At 48.4% G+C, this 26401-nt stretch overlaps 2 protein-coding genes and 1 pseudogene across 4 annotated transcripts in view; 2 read left to right on the forward strand and 1 right to left on the reverse strand.

The window, feature by feature from the left end:
• The window catches only part of SFTPB (surfactant protein B), a 29795-nt gene that overhangs the window by 1963 nt on the left and 1431 nt on the right, over positions 1-26401 (forward strand). Inside the window, exons 1-9 of one of the 3 annotated variants that reach the window (XM_077304968.1) lie at positions 13677-13770; positions 20013-20146; positions 21200-21271; positions 22069-22194; positions 22529-22678; positions 23087-23176; positions 23972-24155; positions 25164-25312; positions 26243-26323. In XM_077304968.1, coding sequence (XP_077161083.1) covers positions 13692-13770; positions 20013-20146; positions 21200-21271; positions 22069-22194; positions 22529-22678; positions 23087-23176; positions 23972-24155; positions 25164-25312; positions 26243-26323 — 1065 coding nt within the window. In that variant the 5' untranslated portion in view covers positions 13677-13691. Of the gene's footprint in view, positions 1-13676; positions 13771-14254; positions 14411-20012; positions 20147-21199; positions 21272-22068; positions 22195-22528; positions 22679-23086; positions 23177-23971; positions 24156-25163; positions 25313-26242; positions 26324-26401 lie in introns of those variants that run through there. The other 2 variants (XM_077304969.1, XM_077304970.1) reach the window with 2 other exon arrangements.
• On the reverse strand, positions 1005-11759 carry REEP4 (receptor accessory protein 4). Its single transcript, XM_077304975.1, has 8 exons — positions 10923-11759; positions 8347-8419; positions 7694-7770; positions 5370-5490; positions 4799-4912; positions 3308-3437; positions 2067-2257; positions 1005-1881 (listed from the first exon to the last, which is right to left on the reverse strand). Exons 1-8 carry the CDS (start codon positions 10952-10954, stop codon positions 1822-1824), a joined length of 798 nt encoding a protein of 265 aa, XP_077161090.1. The 5' UTR covers positions 10955-11759; the 3' UTR covers positions 1005-1821.
• Positions 24152-24281, forward strand: LOC143822245 (U2 spliceosomal RNA; annotated as a pseudogene).

Raw genomic sequence — 26401 nt, forward strand, 5'->3', positions numbered from 1 at the left:
ACCTCAATCCCATTCTGAATTATAGTAGGATTAACCCTGAAGCTGTTGTCCTGAGATGGACATAATTCATGGCATTAAAGAACTGCTGGGTGCTCAAGGAGCAATAGTTGATGCAAATTTTATGTTTGTTTATATGTCACTGTCCCTTTAAGACTGAACCATGTGGCATTCTGGGAAAGGAGATGGCAGCAGACTTCAGTATTAAAGTTACTTTGATTTTTAGTTCTTGCTTAGTATGTTCTTCATAAACCAAAATTAAACATTTCTGACATATGCCTTTTTCCCCTTAATGGAGAGGAACATTTGTACAGAATCACTTGCAATGTTTGCAATTTTACATCTTTGCAGAAGTACTTGGAGATGTTTACTAGAGGTTCTGAGGTCAGTAGCATTGGTAATATTAAAAGAGGGACTGACCTCAATGACAAAGGAGGGTAAATTAGATGAGGCTTTGTGCATTTTCATCCAGCTTTTTAAGCTAGAAGACCTACAGGTGTCAAAATTACTTTTTTCATTTGACTCAGTTTCGCTTCAGGAAGTTGCAGCACCTGCTTCTGCAAAAAAAAACCTTGGTTATGCATGAAAATGATCCAAATCCAAATAGCAAACCGAGCTGTGAGTCGCTAGCAGTACAGACTCATAGCTTTTCTTTTAACACAGACATACACTGAGTCTTTCCGTCTCAACACACACAGATAGGTAGTGGAGACTGATGTGGGAGTAGGATAACAGTCCCACCAGCTTATTTTCTATGTTCAGGCACATGAGCCAGCAATGCATACACAAGTCACAAGCTGCTCCAGAGCAGTCTGGTAGGAAGAAGACCAGCAACTTAGCTTGACCAACTTCATCAGTGCTGCCTCTTCCAATTAGATTAAAGGTCAATCAGTGGGCTGGAATGCAACGGGAGGAAGAATGTGCTTTCCCCCCCACACCCCATTTTCCTGCATTTCTCTTTAGCCAGGCTCAGTATCTAACCCATACAACCTCTGAAACAAACAGAATGAATTTAAGAATGCAAGTTTAATTAATATACATTCAAAACACACTCAAAATATAAAGGTACTCAAGTCACAGTAGTTAACCAAGTTTGGCTCTTTGGAGACAGAGACCCACAAGGGTGGGAGGGTGTTTAGGTGCAGAGTTCTGGCTCTTCTTTTTCTTGCAACCCTAATCAGAAGGGGAATGGAACACGCTGACGTGCTGGTAAACAAGCTGCAAGAACATCTGGTCAGCGTTCAGCAAATTGCTGGCAGCCATTGCTAATATCCCTTTTTTAAAAAGAATCTCAATTTCTGCACACTGATGCACGGCACCAAGCTGCACTTGCTCTCCTGGTATGTACTTGTGTTGGTGAAGGCGCATGAGAGCAGTGGGGAGACTTCCTAATATAGGCAGCCGAATCGAGCAAGCTACTCAGACGAAGTTCAAGAGCCAGTGTGAAAAATGTAACCACTATTCTGAGTCAAGGCACCGGGGGGGGGGGGGGGGGCAGCAGGCACAAGCCTGCCCAGGGAAAAGAGGCATCAGAGGTTGCTACCGGCTCAACTGCCAACAAGGGCTGCCAGCCAGCAAACCAGGTTCTTCCTCAATTCTTGGTGGCTTACTATAAAGGGGCTTGTTCCAAATTCCCCCCCCCAACCCACACAAAACCACTGGCATTCAGAAGCAGCTCATTTGAAGCCGTTTTGACTGTGCCCACCTGGGGTGGGGAAGAAACCTACTCACAGCTCCCTGAACAGAGTCAGTATATACAGAATCACCCCCCAATTCTGCATGTCAGTTTATTTGCCCAAGCGACTTCAATGCAGTGAAAGTGGCCTAGCTGTCCTGGTCCACCACCTTCTTTTTGGGGCGGCTTCGCACCAGTCGAGTGGAACCCTGCAATAAAAAGCAGAGGGGGAGATAAGGGGGCTGTCACTTCAAACAGAGAGCCAAAGTTCCAAGTCAGCCAGGGAGATGATGATACTCCGCACACACCCCTCCATTAGTAGCATCAGGTTATGGCCCCCCCCCCCTGAATTGTGCATACAGCAAGAACCATGCACAGCCCATGAATGTTTTACCTCCTTGGCTGAAGGCTTTCTCTTCACCAGCCGAAGGCTCTGAGTCCTAGACAGTGGTTTGGAAATCACTGGGTCCTTGTTACGGGCTTTGGAGCCTGGGGAGAGCTGAGAATCTGACCAGCACTCTTCCTCGTTGCTCTCATACTCCAGCTGTTGGGTAGGGGTCCTGTGTACTACAGGACGAGCCACTCCTGTTAGAAGAACAAAAGCAAAGCTTTGATCACAGAAAATGTAGAGATTAATTCTCCAAAGCCCTGTCCTCATGCTAGGCACCGAAGATCTGTCAATGTACGACAGCCACAATTTGCCTTTGTAAAACATCCAGGTTCGTTCTTTGGAAAAAAATTTCCAAAACGTAAAAGGGCACTCATAAGGAATGCAGCTTTCAACAGGTCTTGTCAGCATATTTCAAACCCAGCACAATTTATGTCGACCCTCCAAAGAGCTCAGGGGGCATTTTAGTCTTGCATCAAGGACAGAATTTTAGACTGCAAATCGAACCCTGGGCTTCCAATCCTCCAATTTCCCACGGAAGGCAAGGGAGCACACTTCCAAAGAACAAGCAAATTGAAAGCTTTCCGTATGCCTGCTGCTCCTCCAACCCTTCATGTTCCTACCCATTTCAGTGTTTCTCTTCCCCATCCCCAAGGCAAGGCTTGAGATTAAGCCCAGCCATAATGAATTAACAGGCTGGGATGTGGGGGTACTGGCAGGCACAGAAAGGCCTAAGTGCACGCAGACATACTCCCTCCCCCAGATCTGTGTTTGGGAAACCAGTTTGCCAGCATAGCAAATGTTGTGCTTGTCCAAGGTCACCCAGGGAGGCTCTGGGGCTGCATCAGAAGGAGCAGCAAGGCCCCGCCCTCGGCTTGCTTGAAGCCAGGTGCCATGGGGCTCCTCCCCTCCCATTCCAGCCTGTCATCTGGCAGCTGATCTAAGGAGTGAAGAAGCATTTCCTCCTTGTCTTCTCCCCTCCCTGTCCCCTTTTCCTACTTTGTGTATTATATTAGTCTGTCTCAAAACACAGCAGCAGAAAAACAGGATATAGATAAAATCAAAGCAAGGATTGCTGAACTGTGCTTCCTGGACAACAAAAGGAGCCTTAATACAATCCCTGGGCTTATGTTTTAAGGGGTTTTATCATATCAGCTGCTCTTTTGAGGTTTCTTTTCCTACTTGCATCTCCATGCCAAGCCATTCAGGTCCCCCTGACACTTAGAATGGACTGCCCAGGCTCTTACTTCTTGGCCGCCGCTGCGCCTGCTCCTCTGGGTAAAGGGGATCCGAAAAGTGAACTGGGCTTGTATCTGGAATGGAAGTCAGATCCTGCATGCTGAAGCTCCGCAGTCGGCCAGCCAGGGCGCCCTGACTCTGAAAGGAAGGAAATAGAAAGCCACATGGAGAAGAGATGCCATCTTCTAGCCAGTTTGCCAGGAGCAAAAATGGTGCAAGAATCTACAGTGTAGCAACAGAAAAAATTTTTCTGCCAAGGAGAAGCAGCTGTCACCTATCACTAATGCATTTCACTGTAATGAATTAGCCACTTATAATTTCCATATAAGGATTTCTGATGACTACCCTTCCAAAAAGAGCCCTCTGATTCCCACTTTCAATTGGTTCCTTGGCCCCACAGCAGCATTTAAGGGCTTGTTCTGGGCTGCTGCAGTTGGGGGCAATTTTGTTTTTAATCACCCCTCTTCCTTGCAAGGAAATTGTGGGCAGGATGCAAGTCAGCATCCTTGTCCATTTGAAGGAGTACTAAAAGACTCATTGGAGGCCATGGATGTCCCGGAAAACCTGGGGATGGCAGGAAAAAGGCGGGCTTCTTGTACCCTGATTTTTACTACCTGAAAGAGTCTCAAGGCAGCTTACAATCACCTATCCCTTCCTCTCCCCACAACAGGCACCCTGTGAGGTAGGTGAGGCTGGGAGAGCTCTGAGAGAACTGTGAGAGGTCCAAGGTCACCCATCTGGCTGCATGTGGAGGAGCAGGGAATCAAACCCGGTTCTCCAGTTAGAGGCTGCCGCTCTTAGCCACTACACCACACTGCCTCTCAAGCTTTGATCAGACCATTGACTGAGAAGATCAAGCACAAGGGAGGGAGAACACAACAGGCTCCACAGATTGAGGCTAGCTGCCAGCAACGGTTCTCAAGTAATTGCTAGGAATTTTTATTTAACATATGGCATGTGTGTAACAGAGCCAGGAGATCCTAAGATTGTCTGGCAGCCAGGCAAGAGATGTTCGGAGGTGCTTTACCATTGCCACCCCCCACATCGCAACCCAGATATTCCCTGGAAGTCGTCCTTCCAAGTGCAAGCCAGGGCTGACCCTTCTTAATAAAAGGAGACAGAAAGCCAAACCAAAGAAGAGGTGAGATACCTAAGCAGCAGCAGTGGAACCTAGGCAGGTAGAAGGAACAAGTTCAAAGCAGCCTCTCACCTCTCCGTTCTGAGGTTCAACCAACCCCCGCTTCCAGGGAAATAGGGCTCATGGCTGGTAGGCAGCAAGGAGGACATCCCACCACCAGGTATGGCATGGGTAGTCAACCTGTGGTCCTCCAGATGTCCATGGACTACAATTCCCATGAGCCCCTGCCAGCAAATGCTGGCAGGGGCTCATGGGAATTGTAGTCCATGGACATCTGGCAGACCACAGGTTGACTACCCCTGAGGTATGGTAGAACCTCCTCTTCATCTCATTTCAAAGAGTCAAGAAGAAACAGGATTACCTTTGCGGCAGCTTGGACAGCAGCTGTGGCCGCTACATTAAGGCTTCTCTTCCCAAAGCTCACAAGGGTCTCGTAGCCACGCTCTTTGGCTTGAACAATGAACTGATCTATTTCCTGCAAAATAAAGGGGGTGGTGACCAAACAAAAGCAATCTGTGTTTAAACTAGCCTGGATGGAAAGTAGCAGTGGAAAGCCATTTTGCTCACTGGCTGACTAAAGTCACATGTGCCCAACGCCACCCTTAAGGGTTCATACCACAGCCGCCAGCAGTCATTGCAGGAAGGCTCACCCACTGGATCTGCCTGAGCAGTGCTCCTAGAAGGCCACATCCTGCCCACATGGCAATCATGAACAGCTGTGCACATTTCCATGAATGTGCCTATTTTCACACCAGATCTTACACCACTGCAGAGCCAACAGTAACAGCTTCCAGGACAGCAGCTAAAGACCACTCTAGAACAGGCTTAAGGACCGAGCAAGCAGCTCAATGGATGCCAGATTTGGCACAAACCCCCTTGCCCACGCAACAGCCTGGCCTCTTCTAGTACAAGCAGTGCTAGATGGTATTTACCTTCTCCTTGCTAGACAACGTAGGATGTATGAATTTGCGGTACAGCAGGCTTGCCCCTCTCGTGTAAGGAGACAGGAGCCACACTACAAAGGCCATCTTGATCTCATAGTAGAAGGGAAACCTGGGCAAGAGGGGACACAACAATGAGGTCAGCCTGGCTACTAGAGGACGAGAACGCACAGCACCAAGGAACTCATTTCCCAGTTTGATAGAACCTCCCAAGCAACCTAAATGTTCTAGGACTTCATCTTAAATTCTGGGGCAGGAGTGGCCAAATTGTGACTCTCCAGATATCCACAGACTACAATTACCATGAGCCCCTGCCAGCTCATGGTAATTGCATTCCATGGCCACCCCTCAACTGTTTGGCCACCCCTCAACTCTAGGGCATGTCTTGCTGTGCTCATGTGCCAGAATGCAGAGGTGGGTTGGAGCAAAACAGCATTCCTTTCCAGTCAACACAGGAATAAGTTTTAAATGTCTTGTGCTTCATCTGGTTGTGTAAACTGCCTTGGGCATTACAATATGAAAGGTAACTTGTTTTGACCATAGCCATGTAGCAGTCTACCTGTCAATGTCTGTAGTAAAATTAAGTGTTGCCAAGCTTTCAAAAACTAAGTCACCCTTCAGCAGGACAAGCTGATCTATCTCTGGGCCGGTTGAGGTGACCCGTCACAGATGAGAGACAGACCAAGACTGATCCATGCCTTAGCGCATGAGGGGTGGCTCAACCATCAGATGCTTTGCTGCTGACCCAGTTGATTCATCAGCCCACACCAGACCCAGAATAAGTGAGTCACATACAGTGGCCCAATTTGCACCTCAAGCCCACACAAAATTGTTACCAGTGGATCCACCTTGTAGAATGCTCCTCCTTCAAAATCAAAACCACATAAATTGTCAAAAAGCCCCCAGTTTGCAGTCCCTGGCATCAGGCAAGCAAATTGTGATGAAAGGAAACGCACTAACTCGATATGCATAGATCCGTGCATCTCCTTTAGTGGAAGGCACAGGTGATTTGGGTCTGGTTACTCAACTTCACAGCTACTCAGACTCTGCTACCTGCATGATCATAATATTTCGTTGGGCAGCTAATTTAGTGGAACACTAAGAGATACACAGTGATTTATACCCATTCTAACAAGAACAGCAAAACTACAGTGAAATTCTGAAATCAAGTTAGAAGACTCTACTTCAGCAGTCCCCAACCCTCGGGCCGGGGACCGGTACCAGTCTGTGGATCAGTCAGTACCGGACCGTGGCTCCTCCTTGTCCTCCTCCCCAGCTGCTGCCTCGGGGGCTGTCCTGCCACCCTGCAGCTGGCTTGCCTTTGGTGCTTTCCAGTGGCCGCCATGGCTGGGGCTCCCCCTCAGCGTGGCATTGCACAGATGCTGCTGGCAGTGCTCCCCAGCGGGTGGCAGGAAGTCAGAGGCGTCGGTGGGAAAGCAAATGGAGCAGGGGCTCAGGAGGCGGCGACCCTCGGCAAAAGACTAACTCCCCTCCCCGGCGTCAGTAAAATTGTCAAGCATTGACCAGTCAACAGTGATAAAAAAGTTGGGGACCACTGCTCTAAAGGTAAAGGTAAAGGTATCCCCTGTGCAAGCACCGAGTCATGTCTGACCCTTGGGGTGACGCCCTCTAGCGTTTTCATGGCAGACTCAATACGGGGTGGTTTGCCAGTGCCTTCCCCAGTCATTACCGTTTACCCCCCAGCAAGCTGGGTACTCATTTTACCGACCTCGGAAGGATGGAAGGCTGAGTTGACCTTGAGCCGGCTGCTGGGATTGAACTCCCAACCTCATGGGCAGACAGCTTCAGACAGCATATCGCTGCCTTACCACTCTGCGCCACAAGAGGCTCTTACCACTGCTCTACTTAATCATTGTTATCAGGGATCTGAAAATGGCAATGCAGATGAGAGAGAAATTCCCCCCAACAATTGTTTTGTGAAAGGGATGACTAAGGGTCATAATACAGAAATGGATTTTTTGAAGCACAGTACAATGTCAACAAGCATTTCACACTTTAATTGAAGCCACGCCCACCAAGGAGCACCAGAGATGGCCTCCATCCATGTGATTAAAAGCAACCATTTCAACAGGCAGCAGCATTGCAAATAAGGCCACTGAGGCCTGATAGCGCACAGAACAAAGGGCCTCCTGCCACTTGGCCAGCCAGCAGCTTGGGAAGATTAAATCGGTTCCCCTAAAAGGCACAGACACCACTCAAATCCTGGATTGTTTGGTTTATGGAGGCAAAAATCAGAATCCAATACTAAGCATGACTTGCAAAGCTGGAAAATGAGTGGAACAGCAAGAGCTCACCAGGAAATGAAGGTGTCTGCAACCGTTTCTGTAGCCATGAAGAGGGCAAACACAATCCAATACATCATCCAGCGCACCTGCAAGAGCATGAGAGGGGGTGGTTAGAAGGCATTGATTTGCCTTTCCTCCTCCAGAAACAGCAACTGAGAGAAGGCCCTGGGCTCAGCCACTCCAGGATCTCTACAGAATTTGATTATTTGGGGAATGCATTTGCTGCCTCTCTGGGGTGGCTTCCAAGTGAAAACACCACCACAACATTGTACCTTATCGATTTAAAAACAAAACGAGCCATTAAAAACATATACAGCAAATGAGGCCTTTCTTAAATTATAAACACAAAGCACAAGGGCAATTGCTTTTAAACAGACAAGTTAACATACACAACCCTGTCCCCCCCCCCAAAAAAAAGCCGACTGCATCGAACCCAGCTCATCTTATTATGCAAAAAATCCTTTCAACCTGATATAGAACCACACCCTGCAGGAAACATAATACCCCAGGCCAGAAGGCAAGGGACAGCTGCCCCAGGAATCATAGCTCACCCCCCCCCACCTCCTGCACTACTCTGGGTTCACACACACCCAGCTCCATGGGTTATCTTCCCACAACTACTTGGAGCAAGAATTTCCTCCGTTGTCTCAGCTCCAACTTACATATTCCCGGATATTCTTTGTTTTCACAGCCTTGTAGGAGGCATAGGCAGGATACAGCATCCCAAAGAGCAGCCTGTAACGGAAAGGAGGGGTCAGGCAGGCTGGCCACCATCTGTACAAGGCTGCCAACAGCCAGAGGCAGCCCCGCTGGCTCCAGCGTAACAGTTTGGCCTTTGCTGCTTCCAAGACCGTAGTGACCCCAGAGGGGGATGCTTCCTTTTGCCCTGGAGCAGGAGGGGAAGGCATGGCCCAGTCCAGTTTGAGAGGCTTCCAGTCCTCCCTGGTGTCCTGGCAAGAGAGTGCCGGCCCCTGCTGCCCAGGCAGCACTGACACAAGAGCCTGCTCCCAAGGATAAGCCGAGCGTTCTCGGAGACCTTCCCCTTCCCACACACATGCCTGCTGTTGCACAACTGGTGACAAGACCAGCTGTGCAAGCTTGGAGCTCTTGCCTCCATGTGCTCGTGGGCAGCCCAGGGCATCACTACCTTCCACCTCCTAGAGGGGGAGCCAAGCAGGCTTGGGGCAGTGGTTAAGAGCAGGGGTAGTCAACCTGTGGTCCTCCAGATGTCCATGGATTACCATTCCCATGAGCCCCTGCCAGCGTTTGCTGGCAGGGGCTCATGGGAATGGTAGTCCATGGACATCTGGAGGACCACAGGTTGACTACCCCTGGTTAAGAGCTTTGTGGGAAGACCCAGATTCAAATTGTCACTCTGCCACAAAGTTTGTTGGGTGACCTTGGGCCAGTCACACGCACTCAATCCTTCCAGTTGTTGCAATAGTAAAATGGAATAAAAATGAAAAGCAAGGTAAATAAAGATAAAACTGCTCCTATCTGAATAGCTTCAGCACTCACAGCCAACATGCAAATTATTACACAAGCCCTGCTTCACCCTCCCTTATGGGGAAAGATTCTCAGATACTGAAGCACTGCCCCCCTTGCTCTAGGTCTAGGGCAGTGGTTCTCGACCTTCCTAATGCTGTGATCCTTTAATACAGTTCCTTGTGTTGGGGTGACCCCCAGCCATAAGATTATGCAAGTGTTTTTTCACAGAAATTAAACCAAAACTGATGAATGGCGTGAAGAGCCACTGTTCATGATTGTGTATAAATTGGGTTTTTTTCCGGGGTTTCTCGGTTCAGTTGTGCCTCTTGTCCCACCATGCTGATTTTGCTCACTGCTTCAGACAGACAAAAACTCTATCTTGATCTACCCCACAAGGCAGTTGTGTGGGTGGTGTCCCGCTTCCCTGGCCAAGCTGCTTGCCCTGCCGCAACCCCTGTGAATGGGTCATTTGACCCCCAAAGGGCTCCCGACCCCCAGGTTGAGAACCACTGCTCTAGGGGCATCGGCTTGGCTAGAGCTGGCCAACAGAATCTATATTATTTGGGCACGGGGGAAAAAGAAGGTGCCAAACAGTTCTAGAACCAGATAAGCCATTTGAGTCATCATTGAAAGAACCCATTGTCTTCAGAGCAGAGCAAGAGAGTTCAGGGAGGACTCATGGGGTGTCTTAACATTTAAGCCAGTGCCAGGAATAAATGAAAAGATAGCAGAATGTAACTATTCTTCATACCTGCTGAGAATTTAGGGCAAGACTAGACTGAACCACAAAGGTGCAAGTTCAGGCTTGCTAATCCTTAAAGCCTGGGGTTTATCTCTCTCCTTTGGGGTAGAGCAGCGGGATCCTGGAAGTAACAGCTCGACTCAACACTTCCCATTATTATTATTATTATTATTAGCTGGCCATAAAGCAGGAGAGGGAACCGCAAAATGCAACCCATGAAACGGGACCTCGAGTTTTGCCACTCAGACGAGCCACCCAAGGGAGTCAGGGAGCGCCAAGCCTTGGAAGTCAGGACAGGCGAGATAGAGACCTGCCGATGCCTGGCAACCCACCAGCTGACACTATCTAAGCTGCCCAGAGATCGCCCAGCCGCGCCGGAGGCCTTAAAGGCGCAGCAGGGATCTTTCTGGAGCGACTTTTCGGAATCTCTAGCAACAGCCAGGCTACCCCGGGTTCATATCCTGGCACCGCGATAGAGAGAGAGAAAGGCAGCAGGGGTTCCTTGGCGGCGGCGCTAGCAGGCCAAGTTCAGCGCCACCGACGCCAGCTAGCAGGGACGGGAAGTGTTTTCCGCTGCCCTGCTGGGAATGGCGGCAGGGCTACAAGGCAGAGCCAGAGCGCAGCCCGAAGCACCGAGCCGGTCTGGAGCGGCGAGACCCTCGAGCTTATGAGCCGCCACGCGCGGCCCAGGATTGTAGGAGCCCCGGAGCGCCCCGCGAGCCTGGCTTCAGCAAGAAGGGCCGCGGAGCTGCCCGGAGCGCGAGGTGGGCTGAGAGCCAAACCCAACAATAGTCTAGATCGACGCTGGGTTCGTGCCCTTCCCGGAGACCGGTCGCTAAGGCCCTGCCGTCTGCAAATCAGTTGCTCGCCCCTGCAGCGCACGGACGTTTCCGGGCAAAGCAGGCGAAGGCTCAGAGCCACTCCGCTCCCTCCGCCCTGCCAGGGCGCGCCGCGGCTCCGGCTCCGGCACCGCCGCCCTCGGCCAGGCTCTCCCCCGCAGCCACTCACACCACGATGCCGCTCAAGATCCGCGAGACCATGGCCGGCGCCGCTCCGTCGGAGCCGGAGGAAACCTCCCTGGGCAGTCGCTGCTACTTCGCGGCGCTTCGACGGTTACTGTTGCCGCTGGGCTCTCCCTGACTTCCCATTGGCCGCCTTTCCCTCCGCCCCTCGAGAACAAGCCAATAGGAAGCGGCGGCGGAAGCCTGCCTGGCTTCGAACTGAGTCTCCGACTGCTCGCGAGGGGTTGGACTGTTTTTTTTTCGCCCGGCTGAGACGAAGCTGCAGTTGCGAAGGTCGCGCTAGGGCGGCAAGACGCAATCCGGTCTCGCCTGGGCTGGGCGGCGGGGGCTGTTCCGCGTGCGGAAGCCGACTTGACGGTGTGCGATGCCGAACGGGCCTTGGGCAAAATCGCCCTCCCAGGGCAGTGGGAAAGAGTCAGTTGATGCTCCGCGGACACGGTTGGAGGAGACGGGGACTCCCCCCCCCCTCCTTCACGCGCCGCATGCACTTCCGACGGCTGCGGCTCTCAGGGGGTCGGTCCGCAGCCGCAGAGCGAAGTCGGAGTCCAGCGGCACCTTGATGCGGGATGTAAGCTGTCGGCCCACGACTGTTTTGCCCGCTCGGGCTTTCCCTCCGTGTCACGCGAAGAGGTTCTCGACGGCCCCCTCGGAAGCCGCTAGCCCGCGTGCGTGTCGGAAATCCCAGACTGCGATGGTGGCGGCTTCAGGGCGCGCGTGCTGGACGCGGAGCCCTCGCAGAACGGCACGGCGACGCTCCTTCTCTCGCCAGCATCGCGGTTACGTCGAGCCGTGTCGCTTCCCAGAGCAAAGCTGCGAATCCCGCGGTCGCTGTCGCCAGGCGCGTTAAATAGCAGGAGAGGCGCCTTGCGGAAGGTGCACTAACCCTAAGGTCTTTGGAGGAGGAGCTTATTGGATTCCTCCTTTTCCAGTTTGTCCTGCCGGAGCTGCGAGGAAGTGGGGCATGTGTTGCTCATAGTCTCCTTTTCCTCCCCTCTTCGTATTACCCATCTGCAGAATCCAGGGGGTGAGAGGAATATTGGCCCTCAATTTCTTCCAGTCCTCTCTTCTGCAGACTTTTTGCTTTTCCCTATGGAGAACTGCACTGCAAAGTATCTGCTACATCTCTCAGAGTTTGCACACTTTGTATTGTTTTGGTTCCCCTTAATATTATAAGGTATTATAGCTTTGATTTGGGATTTTCTCACGCAGGCATGCCATTACTTGCCTCCACATCACAACTGTAATCTTTGGCAGTCTCTCCACCCAAGGTTAGCTCCCAAAACCTGAAGAAATGGGGCTAGCCAGGCCAAGAGAGAGAAAGAGATCAGTCTGTATCACTGCAATATATATTTTTATTGCACATACATATTATGAAACTCGCTGTTTTCATTTACTTTGTTTCTTGAAAACATACAGCTACCTTCTCCCAGAGGTGTCTGCAAAATAATACAACACCAAAACCCATTTCAAGACACCATCAAGACAAGTTACGGCAAATAGCAATGAATCAGTCACTGTTTTTTTATCTGACTTCTGAGAAAACAGATCTGCGCATGCTATGAAATGGGAGGGAGGAAGGCATTTTCCACATTTCTTCCAGAATGCTGCCCCAAGGGATAGGAATAAACCCTTGCTTCAAAAGACTGGGGAACTATTAGAGTAGCAGCCAAATGCATTTGGCAGATTACAGGAGCCACCAAAAGTAATCTGCTGGCTGATCTAGGTTAACATGCAGATGGGGTTAAGGTGTTTGTTGTGGGGAGAGGCATTTGGTATGGTGCCAACTTATTGACTAGAGAACTCTGAGGGGTTGTATCCCTTTCCTTCCTTCAGGGATGTCCCCGACTGAAAGATCAGCCAGCCCCAGCCATTGCTTAGAGCACTAATAAATGCAGAGAGTTTGCCTTGTCTTTCCAGAACGCCAACATGCTTTCATGCCTGCTAAAACTCATCTCTTTTTGATAATCTTAAATAGACACCCCCTATCTTCCCCCTCCAATCTCATAGTGAAGATTTGCAGGCGTAGCTAGTGTCCAAAAATAGGTTGATTCTACCTATTCTATATGCATAGTTTGAACTTCAGAGCCATTTTGGGACCCAGAAAGAGAAGACCTGTTTCCCATCTTCCCTCCTCTGCAAACAGTACTAGAACACTCCTCAATGATGGCCTTCTCATCCACTCAAAAGAGGTGAATGGCTCCATTCAGGTGCTGTTTACTCAGTTATGCAAGCCATTTCCAGAGTACCACTCAGCCAAATGAGAGGCAAGCCAAGTGCTTAACTGTAGGTTCCTGGAGGGAAGAAAAGGCACACCTGGTCACCCTCAGCCCAGTCTCCCCATCACGTGTCAACGTCTTTCCTGCTGATGCTTTGGCACCATTTAGATAAAAGGAGTAAAGCATTAACCCAGTTCCTATAACAAGTTCTCTGGTAGCTTGAAGGTTAGTTATAATTGTTCTACTTATCCTTAAATTGGCTCCTTCACCTAGTCTAACATAAAGAATATATGAGAGAGACCAGGTATGGTTTGAAGCTAAGCCGCCTAGGATTGGTCAGCGCCTGAACAAGAGTCCACTGGGAAACCCATCCCCAAAAGACACTCAAATTGAAGAACCAGTGGTTGAAATCTGTAAGTGAATTTCAGCCTCAGTCTTCCATCAAAAGTATAGGAATTGTTTTCCTGATGATTTTAAAGGATGCTAAAGTCTATTGCCAAATAAATGAAAATTGTGGATGACAGATATACCCTGGTGACATGGAGGAGCCCAAAGCTGATATTCTCCCAGGAGGCAACAGGAATGCACAGGACCATGGAAGGCAGAGTAATAGAACAGGTAAGAGTTTGGATAGCACTGAAAGTTATGTTCATTGCAGAAAGAGGGAGAGCCTGAGGAAGAGAAGTGGTACACCGTGTTCCCCACATGAATCAAGTGGGCAAATCATCTTGTAGAGACTTTTCTAAGTAAAACAATGAGTGGGTAACGCTGTTGTGAGAAGGATGGTGAGGGAGGGATACTTTCATCCGGGTAAGTCCCCCAGAGGTTGGAAGGAATTGCTGCAAGGGTAAGCTGTGATTTCCAGCTGAGGAGCTATCAGCAACCACCGTGTTCCAGCATAATCCAGGCCCTAAGTTGACACTTGCCGTAGCACAATTAGGTCCCTTTTCCCTACAACTCGTGGTTGTTTCCCAGCACCAGAACACTGGGGTGGGGTGGGGGAGCAGCCACATTCCCAAATGTGAGACAACCTCCAAGACTAGTGTGACTGAAGACTCCAGGAACATGAGCTCTCTAACTCAGATGATTTCCACAGGCCCTCCTTATTGGCTGGGCCCACTGGCTCTGCTCTTCCCAAGCGAGCCCCTCCTTAGCCAGCAGTATTATAAAAGGAGCACCTTACAGAGCACTTTGTTATGAAAGCACAGCCTAACCATGTTGCAGCTGCTTCTGCTGGCACTTCTCTGTGGGGGCTCAGGTGAGTTTGATGAGCTGGGGACATGGGGAGGAAACTATATTGTGGTGTGTTGCACTGGGTCATATGTTACCCAAGGGAGAAATCTGGAGAGACAGGATAACAGGGATGCCATTCCACTCCCCACTTGGCAGAAGAGTCTTTATTTAGGGTGCTGTTGTTATTTTAATTTAGGGCTGTGTTTTATTAGTTTACCCTTACTGGCAGCCCTAATTGTGATTTCATATTATGTATAGTGTATACATATATTAAGCTACTTAAAATTCTGCAATGTAGAAAGGCAGTTGATAAATGTTTTAAATAAATAAACAGATGTATTGCTGGACCCTGTAAAGGAGATGCCTTTGAAAGCCACTGTTAGTATCTTGGTCATTATTGTTACTGACCCATTGGTATATGTAGATCAGGGATCAGCATTTGCTGGCAGGGGCTCATGGGAATTGTAGTCCATGGACATCTGGAGAGACACCGTTTGCCCACCCCTGATCTAGAGCAACAACCCCCAAGGAAAGGTTATCTCAGGAACTGGCAGACTAAATGTCAGGAGCGCAAGGAAGGAGGACAAAAGAGAGGCCTGAGTGGAAACAACTCTGTCCACATATACTTGGTTTTGTTATGTAGTCATGTCTGAACAGTCAGCCTCCACTCCACAGAGCTACTAGACTGCAGGGAATCCTCTCCCTGTGTATTTGTTTTTGTCTACATACACAAAAAGACCAGGCAATGGACAGATTTTGACTCCTCCAGCAAGGTCCTGAAGTGTAACATTTTACTTTTTTGCATTGAAGTTTGTGGCAGTCATGGAAATTGGGGGTAAGGTGGGGAATGAGAGGTACTACCTGCTGTGGGGACCAAGCCTGTCCCTGGCAATGTGAAGAAGAAAATGGACTGATTTTTATACCCCACTTTTCACTACCCAAAGGAGTCCCAAAGCAGCTTATAAGTACCTTCCCTTCCTCTTTGCACAAAAGATGCCCTGGGAGGTAGGTGGGGCTAAGAAAGCTCTAACAGAACTGCTCTGTGAGAACAGCCCTAAGAGAACTGTGACTAGCCCAGGGTCATCCAGCTGACTGCATGTGGAGGAGTGGGGAATCAAACCTCCAGATTAGAGTCTGCCACTCTTAACCACTACACCATTCTAGCTCTGCCCATCTGCGTTGCCTTATCCTGTTTGCTGAGAGTGGTCAGAATCCTGGGGACTGATTTAGATGGTGGATTTGTAAGCAGATTGTTGAACTATACTGTTTTAGCTGACAACAGAACTCCAGCTGGACAGAAGGACATAATTTCTTCAAGGCAATCCTAAATGCCAGTTGAATTACAATATGCAAGATAGCAACGTTTGCCCAGGCTTGTAAAAGTGAAAGCTTCAGATTCAAAACTAACATTTGATAGTGCTTAGAAAGTGCTTGATTGCTGGGCTGTACTCCCAGCATCTCCTGCTAGGGTTGCCAACCTCCAGGTTGTGGCTGGAGATCTGGGATTATAGTTGACCCCCAAGCACAGAAGAGACAACAGACATTTTGGAAGGTACATTTTATGGTATTATACCCCCACTGAAGGTCCTCCCCTCCCCAAATCCCTCCATCCTCAGGGACCACTCCCCAAATCTCCAAGCATTTCCTAACCCAAAGCAGGCAACCCTACCTGTGACTCCACGTGAGCTCCTGAAACAGAAAAATGTTTTGTGGTTCCGTGTAGGATCAATGAAGAAACTGCAAGCTGCTGTTTTCCAAAAGCAGGCCATCCTCTCTTATTCACACCAAATGCCGAGCCTAGCTGAGCAAACAGCATGAGTGGGAACACTGAGAAACATGTCCACATACTCCATGCCCACATCATCAGGAGCGTCAAGGGGGAGGGAGGGGAACAACCTGCGCTGCAAACATGGAAAACTTCTGAAGGACTTCCTTGTGCTACATCAAATGACTCTTTACCTCTTGAAGTGCTGCTAGGGATGTCAAGCAAACAGAGCTGGGGAGGGTTGTCAAGGGTTCACATGCACAGGACCTGTTGCTATTCTTTCCAAGGGAGACATATCCTCACACTTTTGGACCAGTCGCTCTCTCTCAGAACACTGAGAGTGATTTGAGCAAGTCAAAATCAGAAGCTGAGTTGAACCAACCCCTTCAAAAGTTCAGCCCTTGGCAGGTTTACAAAAACAATACCCAGTAGGGACAAAAGCAGGGGATAAATATCTTCTTTTTTTAAGCCTGTGTAGGTAAGGTGGAGCCTCTTGTGGTGCAGAGTGGTAAGGCAGCAGACATGCAGTCTGAAAGCTCTGCCCATGAGGCTGGGAGTTCAATCCCAGCAGCTGGCTCAAGGTTGACTCAGCCTTCCATCCTTCCGAGGTCAGTAAAATGAGTACCCAGCTTGCTGGGGAGTAAACGGTAATGACTGGGGAAGGCACTGGCAAACCACCCCGTATTGAGTCTGCCATGAAAACGCTAGAGGGCTTCACCCCAAGGGTCAGACATGACCCAGTGCTTGCACAGGGGATACCTTTACTTTTACCTTAGGTAAGGTGTGGCTGAGAGACTGACTGGTCTGTAGTCAACCAGAGAGTTTCATGCCTGAGAGGCTGCTGAGTCCCATGACGAAACCCAACCCTGCATCTACAGCTTGGCTAGTAGTCTTGTTGCGTTTACCCAAACTGGCTCAATGTTAGATTCAAATGAGTAGCCGTGTTGGTCTGAAGTAGCACAATAAAATCAGAGTCATGACAGGGAATAGATAGCAAAAATCAGTTCTGTTACATCTGTGTCACAATTCTAGGGGATTGATTGGCTGTTTTGACAAAGGATTATCATTGGCTGTATCTGGTTGTGACACAGATGTAACAGAATTGTTTTTTGCTATCTATTCCCTGTCATGTAAGGAGATCATAGTCTGACAAAGGGTGCTTGCACTCGAAAGCTCATACCTTGAATAAATTTTTGTTGGTCTTAAAGGTGCTACTGGACTCTGATTTTATTGGCTCAATGTTACCTTCCATTCCCTCCCTTGGTATGATGTCACAAGCTGCCTATGTCTGTTCTCTTTCCTACTAGAGTCATCTGCTTCTTAGCCAATTCTGGGAACTTGCTTTAGCCCCACCTGGTGATTGGCTAATGGTGAAATTGTATTTATAATTCTTCAGTGTTTTATTTGGGATATTCTGCCCTTCTTCCAAGAAGCTCAAGATGATAGATCTCATTCTCCATTGTACCTTTACAACCACTGCCCTGTGCAGAAAGTTAGACAGAAAGTTAGAGAGTGGCTGGCCGTGGCCATTCCCATGGCACAGCAGGGATTTGAACCTGGATCTCCCAAATACTAAATACTCTAACCACTATGTCAGGCTGGCTTCTATTTTAGAGAATTGTATCCCACCTTTCAGTCAAATGGTCCAATGGCCTTGGTTTCCATATAAAAGAGGCTTCTGGGTAATTTCTTGGTGGTCAGCAGCAAAGGGAGGCATTAGAACAGTTGTTTAGCATTGGGGAACCCCTGAAATGTTACCATTTGAGAACCCCTAGAAGTGGTGCACTTGTGCAAAACATGGGAAGCACAGCTCACCTGGAGCCCCTCCCATTCCCACCCCCTCCAGGACCATCATTGGCCATTTGGGGGGGGGGGGTGGCAGGTTGGCATCACTATATATGGTAATATAATCCGATAAATGTTTACAAAATTTTTTAAAATTAAATTAACTCCCACCCATTCAGGAAACCCTTCCAGGGCCATCAAGAAACTGCAGGGTTTCACAAAAGCCTGCATTAGAAGGATGTGAAGTTAAACCCTTTTTCCAACTCTTAAATGTCCCTGCTGATGTTGATGCTGTTATCATGGGGTCCATTGTGGGGGTCAGAGGAAACACCCATCTAAGAAGTGGGCTGCCAGGCAGTGCTGGTGGTGATTTTACTATGGCGATCAATCAATCAATAAAACATTAAGTCTTCTGAATAAGCCCATGAGAGGGTGTTATGAAAGAGTGCAGCTCAGCTGTGTTTATGCATGTCCTTGAGAACTTCCTGTTTTATTATTCCCATTGTATGTCCAAACTCAGAGAATGAAGAACTCTCTTTTTCAGCATTTGTGGAACACAATGGGAAGAGGTGATGGACTCAGCCAAGGGGAGGACTGATGTAGTAGCTGTCATTTTCTTGCCCCACTCCTATGTAGAGCTGGGAGAGAATCATGGCAAAGAGGCAGTGTAGTGTAGTGGTCAATATTATAGTTAAAATCCTCACTCATCCATGAAGGTTACTCTGTGTGACTGTGTGTGTGTGTGTGTGTCTTAGCCTTCCCTTCCCTAAAAGGCTGTTGTGATGAAAGAGGAAGTCCATGTATGCAAGCTAAAGCTCCTTGAACTATGTTGTTTAAAAAGTTGTGGTTACTTGGATTGTGAAATTAGTTTTAGCTTTGAAGGTTTCAAACTTTTTAAAAACTACATATCATTTAATTGATTGCAGTTTTAAAAGTTATTTTCTTCCTACTACTATATCAAAGAAAATAATATATACAATCTCAAAACCCAGCAAAATACATGTCCTAATGTTCAATAAAGAATATCCAGTTCCTAACAAACTTGTTGGATGGGGATTCTCTTCCTTCTCTTTCATAATGTTAATTTAGTTTGAAAAGCCAGTGTCCATATCTTTATACACCAATCCAGAAATGTATCCGTTGTACTGTTATAATACTTTGTATACATATGTTTGCTCTGTCTTTTCATGGTTCCTCTTTACAGAACGAGCTGATCAAATGGAATAGCCAGCTCTTTGCTTGCTAGATTTGTGTCCATGGCTAATTTCACCTGAATAGGTGCATCCAGGAGATTATTAGAGCTTCTTTAAAAGTGGGGAAGTGACTGATGCTCTGAAAAAGACAAGCTCCTTTTAAAACAGCAACACAATAACACCCTAAGTGGACTCAAACAGTATTTGTGATTTCCACCTCCTTCCAGTATTGCACATAGGATGGTGATTCACCCCAACTCCCCTGGATTAACCAATCTTCATCTGTCTGGTTTGGGGCCCAGATTTGACATGAAGACACTTCAGTTGTCCTATGTCAGATGTGATTCAGGAGTAAGCTATTTGTTTCATGTTGTATGTTTACATGCCATTTGTTTTTCTAGTTGTCTGTTTTTATTAGTCTGTGAGCTATATGGTGTATCTTCTGGGGCCAAAGTGGAAAGCTTTAAAATGCCAATAAAGAAACAAAAGGTGTAGGCATTTGAGCTGGGAAATCCCAGCTGGCATTAGCTGGCAGGGGTTCATGGGAATTGTAGTCAATGAACATCTGGAGGGCCACAGGTTGAGGATCCCTGCTTTAGGGTACCACAGTTCTTTCATCCCCAGCCACCTTGCTTTGTGTTATGGGGCCCATAAGAGCAACCTACGTGTAAAGATTAAATATTCAATGAAAACAAGGAGATAAAATGCACACAATGCTTTGGACAATGAAGCTAAGGTTTATTATTGGCATTGTTTATACTGCCTCTCGATCCTTCGTCCAGTGGCTGAAGCACTTGACCATAAATCCTTCTTTAAGAACACACATTTCTGTCTGAGACCGCTGTTACCTATACAAGCCTTGGTCCTCTTCTCCTCCTTGCCAGCCCTTGCCAACAAGACGTCCATTCACCATCAATGTGCCAAAGGTCCTGCATACTCGTGTAAGAACCTAATGACGGCCATCCAGTGTGGCACCTTGCAACAGTGCCTGCTGGCAGGTTGGAGCCGAACCCCCAAAGTAAGTATCGGCTAATCTCTTTCCCCACCAGCTCCTCCTTTCTTTCCACAGCTCAGCAGTCGTTATAGAACAGGGTGAGGAAGGAGAGATCCCTGGTGAATCTGCTGTTGTACCTGGTCACCAGGCAAGGGAAAAAAATAAAGGTATGCTGCTGGGAGGTACAACTGGTGCCTGCCTACCAGATACCTGGATGATAGCTTTTCTGAGGGGCTAGCTCAGGGTTTCCCAACCAACGGTATCATATAGCTCTTCAGTGGTACTGTGGCATGGAGTTTTTCAAAATGGCTGCTGTGGAAAGCCCTCCTGCCCTGTGTCAGCCATTTCTGGCTCCAAGTGAAGAGGCAAGAAAAAGGTAATTTTATATCTACCCATATAAGGTTGACCTGCCCCCTCCCCAAGTAGCCAATAATGGGCCTAGACTGGTTGGAAAGGTGAGGGGCCCTGGCCATTTAAACCTTTGCTGCCCAAGGCTCCTCTCACTTCTGGGGGGGGTGTGTGTGACAAGGAGGTGTGGCTAGCTGGCAGTACTTCCTGGTACCTTGAAGACTGAAAAATATTTCAGTGGTACCTCCATGGTCAAAAGGTTGAAAAAAGCTGTCCCAGCTCCAGGAGATGCTTTCATGATATATTTATTTACCATTTTTATAGTCCACCTTTCTCACTAAGGCTCAAGGCAGATTACACCGTGTAAGTCCATGAAATCAGCAGGATGAGGCATCTAATAAGCAGTGTGAGAGAACCAGGATTGCAGAAATTTGAAACAAGATGTGTTAGACAAGATGGGTTAAACAGTACCAAAAACGGCATTACAAAAGTAGAAGACAATGCAGTGAGAGTGGGATAATATGCAGCAAGCAAACTGTATGCAGCAAGCACAGTTTTAAAATGCACCCTTTACCTGTGTGCTGAGGTCCAAATCTACACTGTACACAAGTGTACCGTAGAGGTCTGTTGTATGTCTGTCAACCCCACTCACAAAGCAAAAGTACATTGGGTCCTTAGGCTCTGAGCCAGCCTCCCATTTGTAATACCCCGCTTGCTGTTGCCTCCTAGGAGGATCCATGCACAGACTGTGAACAGATTGTCACCATCCTCACTCGCATGGCCAAGGAGTCATCCTTTAAGGTAATGAAGAGAAGCAGGTAGCCCTTGTTCCCTTTACTAGACACAACCTCTTCCCTGCTCTTGGTCCCTGGAAAATCATTACCCCGATTCTTCCCTTGCGGGTGGTGAGCGGAGACATCTCCTTGAAATACTATCAGTATTACTGAGGGCATTTAGCATTCCCTTTTCCAAACATTCTCAGCTCTCTTTTGCAGGGGAAAGGGTGCATCTGCCCCAGGGCATGTCCATGTAAATGCCTGCACATTAATGCTAAGGCTCCGTGCACATTATACCGTGTGCCTCTTGTCACAGCACAAGTATTGGTATGTATTATAGAACAAGTACACGTTTTTTTTTCTACATGTTTTTTTCTAGTTTAGCTTTCATCAAAAGATTGTCCCTTCTTGGCTTTTGATTCATGATTGATGAAAGGCAGGACACTGCAAAGGAAGATGAATGTAGGAGGTAGCAAAATGCCTCCAGCAGTGGCTAAGCAGGGCTCGTGTTAATCTGTGAAACACTGGACAGAAAAGCTGCAAAGAGGTCTTGAAAGTCCTGATTTAAAATTCACGAAGTTCAGCTTAGCAAAGTTCAGCTTTTTGCAAATGTAGGATACCATGGGTAATACAGCCCATGTGGCACATTATTTTACCTTCCAAGCACCCTAACACTGAGTAGGGATGAGTGGGGTAAAACAGATGTCCCATAAGAGACTGCTCTCCCTCACCCTAAGCTGGCTGTGTGAATAGCTGCCTGAGAGGCAGGCCCAAGAGGAGACCACCTTCTCATACTGCAACAATTTCCACGTCCTCAAACAGGAGACCGTCCAGAAGTACCTGGAACATGAATGTACCACCTTGCCACTGCAGACGCTGGTCCCACGTTGCCAGACACTGGTGGATACATACTTAGACCTCTTCATCTCCAGCCTGGAAGGGGAGATCGTAAGTTGCCCTAGTTGGACCAGCTCTGCCACTAATACTTCTTAGAGGTTTAGAGACCAAAAAGCTGAATGATGGTGAGGACTGGGGGAGTGAGGAGGGGAGGGGAGGGGAGAAAAGCCAAGGCAGAAGTTGCTCTTGCATGAGAAAAATTATGGAGGTGGAACAGGAGACAGACATATCTGGACTGTGAAGATCTCCTGTACAAGGTGCATGGAGATGAACTATTTGTTCTGGTGTGTGCAAGAGAACTTCCCTGAACCATGTTACCCTGAGGTCTGCCTGTGATTCAGGAATGGGTTATTAGTTTCCCACCCCGGATTCTTGTGCCCTTCAGAAGCCCCTTTCTGTCTGCACAAAGTTGGGCCTCTGCCATTCCAAGTCACGGGAGAGCAAGAGCACCTTCGACATGCTGGCTCCAGTGGTGGAGCAGTTCTTTCAGCTACTGCAAGGCAAAGCTCTCATCACACCCAACAGCCAGACCGAGGTAAGGACTGCTTCACTGTGCCAACCCCAACAGAGCTAGATGGAGGAGAACAAGTCTTCCTCCCCTATGGCTAACCTAGACCCAAGTCCCAGGGGTGTGTCTTGGCCCGTTGGCCAGGGCTGTGGCTGCAGAAGTGTTTTCCAAGGAATGCCTGGAATGATCCCCTTGCCTATGACACAGGCAATAATTCCAGTGGAGAAGAGGAGTCCAGCAGCAAAAAGCTAAGAGGGTGGGGAACAATACCTATTTGCAAGCCTGGCCTGGCCAGAGCAAGACTATTTAGGCCCAAAGAGCCACAGCCAAGATGTGGTTAACAGGTCCAAAACCTTTCTGTCCCAGTGTGTGCAATGCATTCAAGAGAGCTGCTTTGGTTTGGCTCTTATTGCTAACACTTATTCCTTTTCCTAGGAGAATCCAGGGGAGGAGCTGCCCATCCCCCTGCCTCTTTGCTGGATGTGCAGATCTTTTGTAGGCAGGATTGAAGCCATGATCCCAAAGGTATAGGAGCCGTTTTCCTACTTACAAAACAGGCACAGGAATTCAGCAGGTTGAATAGGTTTTCTATCAGAAAACAACAACAAAGGCATTCTAACCTGACAGCATGAATCTTGTGACTATGTCAGTGGCACCTAGTAAAATCTTAACCTGGGGCCAAGGTGCCTGGACCCCAAGCCTACGGAGAAGGCAGATGGCACTCTCCATCACTTAGAGCAGAGATGAGGTTTCAGTACGCTGGCTAGTCCTCTGTGTGCCACCTAATTCAAGCCAGTGAAAGAGAGGCACAGGGGCCCTGTTTGTTCTTCATGCAGCAATGGAATTGGGTCTAGCACACTGTGCATCTGCAAAGGACGCCCTGGGCTACTGAAAGAGGTGTGGTTGACCTTGGGCCTCCCTGTCCTGCTGTCTGGTCATCTGAAGTGACACTGAATGAGTTGTCCAAACACTGACCTCTGCCCAGTGTATGCAAGAGGTTCCTTCTTTTCTCTGACCTGCCTATGTCTACAGCTTGGAAGTACAACTTTTAGGCACCTTTGTGAGATCTAAAAGTGTTGCCAATTCCTGGAAATTTAGAAATGGTGCTTGGGGGGATAGAGTTTGGGGAGGGGAGGGAACACAGTAGAGACGTGATCCCATGGAATGCACACTCTAAAGCTGTCATTTCTTCCAGAGGAACTGATCTCTGTAGACTGGAGGGCAGCTGTAACTCTGAGAGAATGCCAGGCCCCTCTTGACTCTCTGGACTTGGACACTGGCCTGCCCATTACCTTCCATTAATGCTCACTTTTTCTTCAGGCAGCGATTGCCAAATCCTTGTCGCAACTCTGCCGGGTTCTGCCAGGAACCATTGCTGGAATGTGCCAGTGTTTGATGGAGAAATATACCGTGATCATTGTCGATTTTATCCTGGGCAAGGTGGGGCCACGGCTGATCTGTGGGATGATGCTCATGTGCGTCACAGAGGAGAACTGTGGTCCAGGTACGAGGCTAAGTTCAAGTGTAGTATCCGTTCTTACTGGTTTAATATCTGATACGTCCTCTATTTGAGGACTATGTATGAAATGGATTTTTGGACCAGGCACGAGGCTAGCCAAGATGACCCCATTTGATCCTGACCAGCTCAGGCATACATACATGCATGTTTCTCACCAGACCACTTCAAACTAAGGGGAGACTCTTCAACCAGCTCTTTCCCATTGCCTGTTGCACAGGTAGGACTGCTTAGGCCAGTAGTGCAGATTAGGCAACAGGCAAGCATTATGCCTGTGAGCACCTCCCACATCTGCAGCGCCACCAGCTGAGTCTAGGAGAGGCTGTCTGTGCTGTTAGGTATTGGCTTGCTCCAGAAATCACTGGCCATGCACAAGCTGTCCCCCTGCTTGATCTGCCCACACATCAGGATTTAAATGGGTTGTCCAAGCATTAATTAGCACCTGGCCTGGAATTAGGTGTGATGCCCTCCAGAGCAGCAGATGCAGGGTAAGAGGGGCTGCTTTCTACTGGCAGTAAAGACAGATGTTCCTCAAGCAGCACCCAGGGCCCTGGTTGTGAGCCACACCGTTCTCTTCCCTCATCTCTCAAGCTCTGTTACTGCCCTTCAATCCTGGTGGACTAGTTTTGAGAGAGACGATAACAAACATCTGCCAGTAGACACAGGACACATTTCTCACCCTCTTCCTGCTTAGAGCCACCAAGTTCCTCAATCCTTCCCCATCACCCCATGTCCATGGAATAGGCAGCATTCATTGGCTAGGGTGAAACATCAGGCAGTAACACATCCTGTGCTTGGGGGAGATGTCTCTTTTAATATAATGGGCAAGTTTTTGTGTATTTTTCAATGAAGAAAGTGCCTTCAAAGTAGCTGTAAACAGGTTAGCTGCTGGGGCTGAAATGCAGACAAGGCAGGTTGGGGGAAGAAACAGCTGCCCAGTAAGTCAGTACACATTACAGCTTCCTCTCACCAGAACCGTGTGTTTTCCCATGGCAGAGATCCCTTCCGGGCAGCTCTCCTGCGAGGTCTGCCTCGCTGTCAGCAACCAGGTGAAGCTGTCCATCAAGGCAAACAGCACCCAGGCTGAAATAGAGGCAGCCTTGCTTGGCACCTGCAGCAGCACTTACCCAGACCGGCAAGAAGAGGTGAGTGGCCAGAGGGGAGCCCCTGCCCACCAAAGTAGGGGTTGATGAAGCTGCTTTTGCTCAAGCAGTATGTACATGGGATTTTAAGTGGGACAAGAGAAAATCTAGAGTGACAATGTGGTGGGGGGAGAATACTATCACTGCAAACCTTCCATGTTTTCAAGCCATTGTGGGACTGTAGGAAGGGGAGAGCTTGGAAGTAAGAAGCACAGTGTAGCCGGCAGGTGATTGTTGATGGGAAGGCCTTGGCCTCTAGGCTGTTTGTGGGAACTGGTCGGCCACAGTAGGGTCTGACCCACCAGGGCTCTTATGTTTTTAGCTAAGGTGCAGCAAGAAAGGGGGCTCAGGTAGCTCTTGCCCAGCCAAGTGCCAAAGAGATTGCACATAAGTCTGCACGTTGCCTAAAATCTACATACATGCTGCTCAACATTGCAACATAATGTACTTTTCTTTGTAAGGGGAGACAAGGATGAATTGGGGAACACATGGGAAAGTCCCTGCATGTGTTTTAGGCAGAGATGCCTTCTTCTAATCTCCCAAACACTTAAGAGGCAGGCAGTGGTACATGCATCAATTCACCAAGGCTATAGGTAACACTCAGGCATTTTCAGTTATACTCCCTCCTACCAGCAGATTTCCATTTCCCAGCCATAAACTAATCTGTAGAAGTAGTGAGATGCAACAGCTTCTTCAGGAAGCCAAGCTTCCAGGGAAAAGAACAGACACTGGGTTGGACTGCAGATAGCATTTCCACCCACTTTCACTCAATTCCTCTTCATACAACAACTGCTCTCCCCTTTGTACACACAGGTCCCATGTTTCTAGTGTGGCATGGCTGGCCAAAGACCACCTCCTTCTGTTTTTGCTAGCAGAAAAGATGGTCAAATCCAATCCTTATTATGCTAAAGTTACTCCCTTCCTCTTTTGCAGTGCCTAAGCTTTGTCCTCCGGTACCAGCCAAAACTGGCCACCCTGGTTGCAAAACCATGGAGCTCCAAGACAACATGTCAGGTATGCCAGGCCTGTCAAACCTCATTCAGTCCCACTCTCTGATCTGTTTACAGCATTTGTCCACTGACTTTCTCTGTT

The sequence above is a fragment of the Paroedura picta genome, chromosome 12 (assembly GCF_049243985.1).
Source record: "Paroedura picta isolate Pp20150507F chromosome 12, Ppicta_v3.0, whole genome shotgun sequence".
Lineage (NCBI taxonomy): Eukaryota > Metazoa > Chordata > Lepidosauria > Squamata > Gekkonidae > Paroedura > Paroedura picta.